We start from the raw sequence: 9,386 nt of genomic DNA, 5'->3' as shown, positions 1-9,386 counted from the left end.
GTATCCCAGTTTAGCTGAGAGTTGACAAACTCCTAAAAGCTTCCCAACCGGCCAGAGTCTGCTCTTCAAAATCATGCAGCTGGATTGGATACCTTAGCATGAACAAGGCGCAATAAGCGATCTTGTTAGTGTTATTTCTTATATATGACATAAGAAATGCTTTGCCCGTAGTGCCTTTGCGCTGAGGCTGTCTATGCCCTTCACCAAATACAAACCAAGCTTCACAAGCTGTAGAGGTAGGGGTGTGTTTGCTGCTTTGTCTATAAATGGGGGCCGAGGAGGCACAGAGAGTGAATTAACACAGTGAGCCTGAAATGGAACTGGGACAAAACCCCCCAGACCTCTTAGTTCCAGTCTCTCAACTACTGACCTGGATTCCCTCCTCTATGATAACCACGGGTGACGGACCAGTTTGACCCAGCGCTTGAAAATACAGGTCAAAGCACTGGCTTGTCACCATTGTACATGATATGGGTCCTACCTCGGTGTCAAAGCACCTAAGAAGCACTTTGCTGTATGCTACGCTCTGTAAAACTCACCAAGCTCGGGGGGGGGGGGGGGGTTGTGTGTCAAGGGAGAACATCTCATAATGTGACTTGTTACTTAATTATAGCAAAACTGTTCCTATAGCGGCCGGCTGTTCCTACGTTGCAAACAGTTTCTTGGAGGTGTATACGCAATGACTGTAAAAATAAGATCAGAGGTGAAACTGAACCCACGAGAGGCCATGCATGCATGGTTGGGTTTTACTTGTGGTTGTCTGTTTTTACTAAGCATTCGGGTAACGAAAAATGAGTGTGTTGCTTTGCTGACCTCGTATAACTCGAGAACTGGTCTGTGTTTAACTGAACATTTTGCAGGATGCTGAGACAGTCAGTTGAGCTACGGCCTGTTGGCTGTTTTATTAATTATAGCTGTCATCGGGGTGAAAAGATTTAACCGTAAAGGAGCTCAGTGTTTTGAAAGCTGTGTCCAGCATCACCCACTGCTGAAATGCAGCCGCCTCTGGGGCGGACTGTATAATGATGCACGGCGGCACTACACAGCAGTTTTAAAACGAGACGTGAAGGAGAGAGTTAGGCAGAATGTATTTACGCATGGGATTGGAATCCGATCAGGATGCCTGGGCTAACTCTGTTACTCTTGTGCAAAATATTATGGGTGTCTAATGGCCATGGCTGCTTAGCTCTTCGGTTTGACATCCCATGCTGGAGGAGATACCGTCAGCAGCACATCGCTCTTATTGGCGTGCCGGGCAGTTGGCCCAGGACTGACTCAAAAGGGAGAGCACCCTCTGATTTGTTAGCGTTCCTGCAATGCCCACCTTTATTGGCAGGCTTCTGGGGAAGAGGTGGGTTGGAGGCACTGAACATGGGGGAGCTGGTTTCTGTGGTAGAGGTTTCTGTGCTCCGGCAGAGGGCTGTGGAGAGAAGAGGCGTGGAGGAAGGATTCTGGTGGCATGGAAGCGAGTGTCGGAAAAAGGAGTTGAAGGAGTGGGAGGATGTTGTAGGTGAAGGAGCCACTGGCTTGGAAGCTTGCCAAATGCCAGTCAGAGTGAATCACTTGCTAAGAATAATGCATTAGCCTGGTCAAAGAATAACCAGAGCAATTGCTTTGCAGAGGATGTTTGATGTGGAGGGAAAGGGCTTACACACCGCAGTCCTCCCTCCCTCAGCCCATCACACAGGTCCCCTTTCCTCTTCGAAACCACGGCATATTTTTGCTCTTGACATTCAAATAGATAAATGGTATTGTGGTGCCACCTAGTGGCATAAGATGCAGCTGGTTAGGAAATAAGACCGGGCAGAACACACCATGAGCATTAAGTAGGTTGGTTGCTGCAGATAGGTCAGAGTTGTACTAACCAGGGGGTCAGAGTTCAACTCTAGGCGCTGGGTTCGAGGGGGGATCGTGGCCCATTCTTGGAAGCAGTGTTGCTGCGAAGCTCGACTCCAGCGGAGCTGAGGAGACTTCATGAGCCTCACTGCATGCGTTGCGCGCTCTCGGCACTGCCTGTCTTCGCCACCCTTGCCGTTACCTGCGCTTCGTTAATAAACCATCACTGCCTTAGCAGCCAATGGTCTTAGCATCTCCCGAGTTCTAGAGCCCCTGTATTTTACCAAGTGTTGCTTGGGGCAATATGGGCACAGGGGAGCATTCCCCTCCAACAGGAAGGTTCTTCCTCCAAGTTTGTTTTGTTTGTTGAACCGTTTGCATTCTGCCCCAGCATGCAGGCAGTCGGACTGGAACTTCGGTGATTAGCAGACGGGGCCCCATTCAACTCTGACTTACCCCGGGTAGATCAGAAGTAACTCCACTGAACTATGGCTCTCCCGAGGGAGCAGCTGATCCCATTCCTACAGCTCCAGTTCGGTGACAAAGCCTCTGTTACCTTGAGAAGTAGGAATGGGGCCAGAAACTTGCCTCTCTGGCTAAACAGATGGGGAAAGACAGTGGCTAAGTCCCAAATTGTCTGCCAGGCTCCAGATCCTGGAAGGTAAAATGGAGAAAAGAAACCAAAATCTGGGGGTGAAGCCACTGCAGGAGTTGAGCTGGGAAATGACTCAGGGAGCCGTTCATGGTTTAGTAGTGGAAATGGTACAAAAGTTTCCTATTCTAACACATTCAAATGAATGAAACCAACATGATTTAACAGCGGAACGGGTCAGGATAAATTAGACTTGAACAAGTGCCTGCCATTTCTTTACTCTGGCCATTGCTATAATAGGGGAAGAGTTTATCTCCAGTGGACAGACATTTGACTCCGCCCGCCCATGACCAAAGCCTTGGTCTTCAGAGTCACAGACAGAAAATTCCAGGGCGCCCAACTCTGGACGTCAGCAGCCAGCCCTGAGAGACGATGCATGGCCTGCTGAATGAAAAATCGCTCACCAGTGCTGACAATGAAACAGAATACAAGAGATTAAGTGCAGTGACTTGATATCTTGCATCCCTGCGGCCCTCGGGCTAAACTAAGGAACTTTGGCACTTTCCCCATAGCATTTCTTGATCACTGTTTTGTTCTCAGTAGGTTTCGGTTGCACTGGGAGAATGTTATGCAGACTCTAGAAACACGACTCTGACTCCCAATCAGATGCATGTGGCTGGAGCCCTGCTGATTTCGCTGGAACTCTGCGCAGGCACAAGGGACAGGATCAGGGCCTGACTTTCCATGACCACCAACTGAAGGCTGCACATGCTATAGATTTCACCTTTCAGTCTCTTTCCATCCCGTTTCTCTGTAAGTTTATACCATCTCTCACTCACGTTGTGCTGTGTGTGCTGGCTTGGTGACTCAACACTGACAGTCAAGTGACAATGGGAAAGTCAAAAATACAATTGATCTGTCCTGACAGCTGTGTCGCATCAGATTTAAAAACCAAAACCTCAGTCAACTCAACAGGTAAAAAGACCCAGTGCCCCTGCTCAGTAGGCAGAGATGTGATTGCTTGCATAATATGCAAGTGAAGTAACTTCAAAGGAAATGTCAGATGCTATGGAGTTGCACGCCTGTAAATACAGAGAGAGATTAGATAGTACAGCCAGCTGCTAGCAACTAGCCTGTATGTTCTTCAGGGTTCCCGGTAATGCTGTTACACAGGAAAGAGGGGAGAAAGTCCTGTCTTCAATCAGAGCACTGAATGGTTGTATCATTTCCTGGGCTCCATTCACCCCCTGGGTAGAGAGGGATGGAACCCTGTCAACCATCCTGTCATCCATGTCAGTGGAGGTGTTCACACTGACGGAGGGCAGGCACTGGTACTGCCGCTTCCCAGGGGTTCCAGGCCTGGAAAGAGCCCCGTTCACGTAAGCCGATTCAACTTATTATATGGGTGCTCTGGCTACATGCCCTCCCACCCAGTTTCTGGGCTGCTCCAGCTGGCTCTGAGCCCCAGGGTGGAGCAGGGGGTTGCAGGATGCCTGTGTGGCTGGCAGGGCAGGATTAAGGTAACGAGGGGCCTAAGGCTAAGGGGGGGAAGGGCCTAAGTATGAATGACATATTGCAAAAAAAAAATATGAAGTCATCAAACATCTCTCTACAGATACTTCTGAGTAAGAGGTAGCACAGGGGATGCTATGCTGTCCTTCTCCTGGGCCTCCTTCCTCTGGGGAAGTGGAGTGCTCATTTGTATGAGGATGAACACTGCAACATTCCCCATCCTGCTCACCTCTTTCCACCTTGTGCGTCTACCCTCAGCTCTCCACGTGGCACAGTGCAAAGCCAAGCCCTGCAGGTGTTTCCCCCAAGCTATGGACTCTACACCACACACCCTATCTCACTCTGACTGCACTCTGGGAGGCAGCCAGCTCTTATTATGTAAAAGAAAAGCACTCCGGTGTAAAATCCACTGAAGTAGAGGAAGTAGGAGTGGGGAAATTACATTGGGTGGCATTGTATTTTAGGCTGTCATGCTCTGAAAGCTGCCTCCCAGTGTGGCACTGGCTGAGGACAATGAATTGAACCCAAATATTATTTGTGGGATGATACCCAGTTTGTGTAGTTAATCTCCAGTGATTCACCACATCAGGCCACTCTGTCACCAAGCTCTGCCACAATTAGAAGCATAGAATAGGACTGGCAGGGACCTCGAGAGGTCGTCTAGTCCGGTCCCTGCACTCACGGCAGGACTAAGTATTATCTATTCTAGAATGTGTGATCAGTAGCTCTGACCTGTGGTTTTTTAAGCATGAGTTCTGTGTGCACAAGCCCCCTACCGTTTGCATTTGTTGGTAAGAAAAAGATACCAGCTAGAAGTGACACAGATCTTTAGATGGCTGCCCAGTCATAATATGTAGCACTTCTGTATCATGTTAGCTCTTCAAAATCACTGTATAAACATTAAACAGAATCTAAAGCCTTTCTACTTTTGAATGACTAGGGGTATGTCTACACTATGGGATTAATCCGAATTTACAGAATTCGATTTTTGGCAACAGATTGTATAAAGTCGAATGTATGCGGCCACACTAAGCACATTAATTCGGCGGTGTGCGTCCATGTACCGGGGCTAGCGTAGATTTCCGGAGTGTTGCACTGTGTGGGTAGCTATCCCATAGTTCCCGCAGTCTCCTCCGCCCATTGGAATTCTGGGTTGAGATCCCAATGCCTGATCGGGCCAAAAACATTGTCGCGGGTGGTTCTGGGTACATCCTCCTCCTCCCTCCGGGAAAGCCACGGCAGACAACCGTTTCGCGCCTTTTTCCTGGGTGAACAGTGCAGACGCCATACCGCGGCAAGCATGGAGCCCGCTCAGCTCAAGACAGCAGTCATGAACATTGTAAACACCTTGCGCGTTATCATGCAGTTTATGCTGAACCAGAACCTGCAAAACCAGGCAACGAGGAGTAGGCTACGGCAGCGCGGCGACGAGAGTGATGAGGACATGGACATGGAATTCTCTCAAACTGCGGGTCCCGGCGCTTTGGAGATCATGCTGTTAATGGGGCAGGTTATAGCCGTGGAATGCCGATTCTGGGCCCGGGAAACAAGCACAGACTGGTGGGACCGCATAGTTTTGCAGGTGTGGGACGATTCCCAGTGGCTGCGAAACTTTCGCATGCGTAAGGGCACTTTCATGGAACTTTGTGACTTGCTTTCCCCTGCCCTGAAGCGTCAGAATACCAAGATGAGAGCAGCCCTCTCAGTTGAGAAGCGAGTGGCGATAGCCCTGTGGAAGCTTGCAACGCCAGACAGCTACCGGTCAGTCGGGAATCAATTTGGAGTGGGCAAATCTACTGTGGGGGCTGCTGTGATGCAAGTAGCCAAAGCAATCACTGAGCTGCTGCTACCAAAGGTAGTGACTCTGGGAAACGTGCAGGTCATAGTGGATGGCTTTGCTGCAATGGGATTCCCTAACTGTGGTGGGGCAATAGATGGAACCCATATCCCTATCTTGGCACCGGAATACCAGGGCAGCCAGTACGTAAACCACAAGGGGTACTTTTCAATGGTGCTGCAAGCACTGGTGGATCACAAGGGACGTTTCACAAACATCAACGTGGGATGGCCGGGAAGGGTTCATGACGCTCGCGTCTTCAGGAACACTACTCTGTTTAAACGGCTACAGCAAGGGACTTACTTCCCAGACCAGAAAATAACCATTGGGGATGTTGAAATGCCTATAGTTATCCTTGGGGACCCAGCCTACCCCTTAATGCCATGGCTCATGAAGCCATACACAGGCAGCCTGGACAGTAGTCAGGACCTGTTCAACTACAGGCTGAGCAAGTGCAGAATGGTGGTAGAATGTGCATTTGGACATTTAAAAGGTCGCTGGCACACTTTACTGACTCACTCAGACCTCAGCCAAACCAATATTCCCATTGTTATTGCTGCTTGCTATGTGCTCCACAATCTCTGTGAAAGTAAGGGGGAGACCTTTATGGCGGGGTGGGAGGCTGAGGCAAATCACCTGGCTACTGATTACGCGCAGCCAGACACCAGGGCGATTAGAAGAGCACACCAGGAAGTGCTGCACATCAGAGAAGCTTTGAAAACCAGTTTCATGACTGGCCAGACTACCGTGTGAAAGTTCTGTTTGTTTCTCCTTGATGAAAACCCACCCCCTTGATTGACTCGTTCTCTGTAAGCAACCCACCCTCCCCCTTCGATCCCAGCTTGCTTTCAAAGGAAATAAAGTCACTATCGTTTAAAAATCATGCATTCTTTATTAATTGATTATAAAAAGAGGGAGAGAACTGACAAGGTAGCCCGGGTGGGGTTTGGGAGGAGGATAGGAGGGAAGTAAAAGGCCACTAAAAAAGTTCAATATAATGACAGCCTTTTGGTTGGGCTGTTCACTGGGGTGGAGTGGGAGGGTGCACGGAGCCTCCCCCCCCCCGCATTCTTACACGTCTGGGTGAGGAGGCTATGGAACATGGTGAGGGGGGAGGGAGGTTATACAGCGGCTGCAGCGGCACTCTGTGCTCCTGCTGCCGTTCCTGAAGATCCACCAGACGCTGGAGCATGTCCGTTTGATCACGCAGCAGCCCCAGCATTGCAGCCTGCCATCTCTCATCTCGAGCGTCCCTCATGGCCTCACGTTCACTGGTATCTTTCCTGTACTTTGATACCGTGTCCTGCCACTCATTCAGATGAGCTCTTTCATTGCGGGCGGATTCCATGATTTCCGAGAACATTTCGTCTCGCGTCCTTTTTTTTCGCCGCCTTATCTGAGATAGCCTTCGGGACGGAGGAGGGAGGCTTGAAAAATTTGCAGCTGAGGGAGGGAGGGGAAAAAAAGGAGAGAAGTATTTAAAAAGATACATTTTACAGAACAATGCTTATACTCTTTCACGGTGAACAACACTATTCACATTACATAGCACATGTGATTTCGGTACAAGGTCGCATTTTGCATCTTAATATTGAGTGCCTGCGGCTTTGGTGTTAGAGAGCACAGATGCAGGTCCGGGCAACAGAATTCGGCTTGCATGCGGCCATGGTAAGCCATTGTCTTTTGGCTTCTGCAGCTTTCCTACAAGCAGCGCCCTCCTTTCCCACATACCAAGCAAAGCCTGTTGAGTGCTGCGGTTTTCCTGTTAATGTGCAGCAGCAGAAACGGCCACCTCTGTCTTAATTAAATTCCCGTATTTCAACCAGGTTACCATGAACGATATCACTCTCCTGAGGATAACACAGCGAGATAAAGAACGGATGTTGCTTGAATGCCAGCAAACACCGGGACCATACGCTGCCAGGCTTTGTCATGCAATGATACCAGATTACTTGCTACTAGCATGGCATGGTCAAGTGTCCTACCATGGAGGACGGAATAAGGCTGCACTGCCAAGCAACCTTGTGGAAAGGCTTTTGGGGTACCTCCAGGAGAGCTTCATGGAAATGTCTCTGGAGGATTTCCGCTCCATCCCCAGACACGTTAACAGACTTTTCCAGTAGCTGCACTGGCCGCGAATGCATCCCAAGTCCTCAGGGCAAATTAGTTATTAAAAAATGCTTGCTTTTAAACCACGTTTTATATTTACAAAGGTACACTCACCGGAGGTCCCTTCCATGGCCTCATTGTCTGGGGGTTCGGAGGGTGCTTCAGTCAGGCTGAGAAAAAGATCCTAGCTGTTGGGGAGAACGGAGTGCTGTGTGCTCTCCGCAAGCTCATCGTCGTCGTCCTCCTCCTCCTCATCTTCCCCGTCCGCAGAATCCTCAGGCATGCCTGAGATTACCCCCCCATCAGAATCCACGGTCAGAGGTGGGGTAGTGGTGGCGCCCCCCTAGAATTGCATGCAGCTCAGCGTAGAAGCAGCATGTCTGCGGCTCTGACCCAGACCGACCGTTTGCCTCCTTTGTTTTTTGATAGGCTTGTCTGAGCTCCTGAACTTTCACGCGGCACTGTAGTGAGTCCCTATTGTGGCCTCTCTCCATCGTGCCCTTGGAGATTTTTTTCAAATGTTTTGGCATTTCGTCTTTTGGAACGTAGTTCTGGTAGCACGGAATCCTCTCCCCATATAGCGATCAAATCCAGTACCTCCCGTACGGTCCATGCTGGTGCTCTTTTTCGATTCTCGGACTACATGGTTACCTGTGCTGATGAGCTCTGGATGGTCACCTGTGCTCTGCACGCTGGGCAAACAGGAAATGTAATTCAAAAGTTTGCGGGGCTTTTCCTGTCTACCTGGCCAGTGCATCCGAGTTCAGATTGCTGTCCAGAGCGGTCACAATGGTGCACTGTGGGATAGCTCCCAGAGGCCAATACCGTCGAATTGCGGCCACACTAACCCTAATTCGAAATGGCAATACCGATTTCAGCACTACTCCCCTCGTCGGGGAGGAGTACAGATATCGATATTAAGAGCCCTTTATATCGAAGTAAAGGGCTTCGTTGTGTGGACGGGTGCAGGGTTAATTCGGTTTAACGGTGCTAAATTCGAGAGAAACTCCTAGTGTAGACCAGGCCTAGGAGTTGACAAAGCAGAGCTATTCCCTGTTGTGTTCTCTGCCCCCCTGAACAAAAAGACTTCACTGAAAATCAGCATCTTAAAAGAACCGTTAAGGATCTTTCAAAAGAACAGTCCAACCAAGGCTGCTGTAGTGACACCCTTGTTACATCAGGTCTGGTGTTTGTTTAAGGCTCGGGTGACCAGACGTCCCGATTTTATAGGGACAGTCCCAATTTTTGGGTCTTTTTCTTAGATAGGCTCCTATTACCCCCCACCCCGATTTTTCACATTTGCTGTCTGGTCACCCTAGTTTAAGGCTGGGGTAGAGTGAAGGGAGAGCTTCCTGTTTCGTTTGCATGTCTAAATCAAGCAGACCTGGCTTATTTTTTTTCCTTAAAGTGCTCAGAGCTTAGCGGAGGAAAGTGAATGAGATTCTGCTTATAGCAGGTGTGAAAAAGCAGAAGGGACCCAAATCTATTCTTGTGCAAAAT

General features: G+C 49.4%; 1 protein-coding gene across 1 annotated transcript in view; it reads left to right on the top strand.

Annotated features, from left to right (window-relative positions):
• Nucleotides 1-1,371: 1,371 nt before the first annotated feature.
• TULP1 (TUB like protein 1) overlaps nucleotides 1,372-9,386 on the top strand; it is a 43,680-nt gene continuing 35,665 nt past the window's right edge. The window contains exon 1 of the mRNA XM_065403408.1: nucleotides 1,372-1,506. Coding sequence (XP_065259480.1) covers nucleotides 1,372-1,506 — 135 coding nt within the window. The remainder of the gene's footprint in view (nucleotides 1,507-9,386) is intronic.

The sequence above is a fragment of the Emys orbicularis genome, chromosome 4 (assembly GCF_028017835.1).
Source record: "Emys orbicularis isolate rEmyOrb1 chromosome 4, rEmyOrb1.hap1, whole genome shotgun sequence".
Lineage (NCBI taxonomy): Eukaryota > Metazoa > Chordata > Testudines > Emydidae > Emys > Emys orbicularis.
Note: the sequence above shows the minus strand (reverse complement) of the source record. Positions and strands in the feature narration are given on the sequence as shown.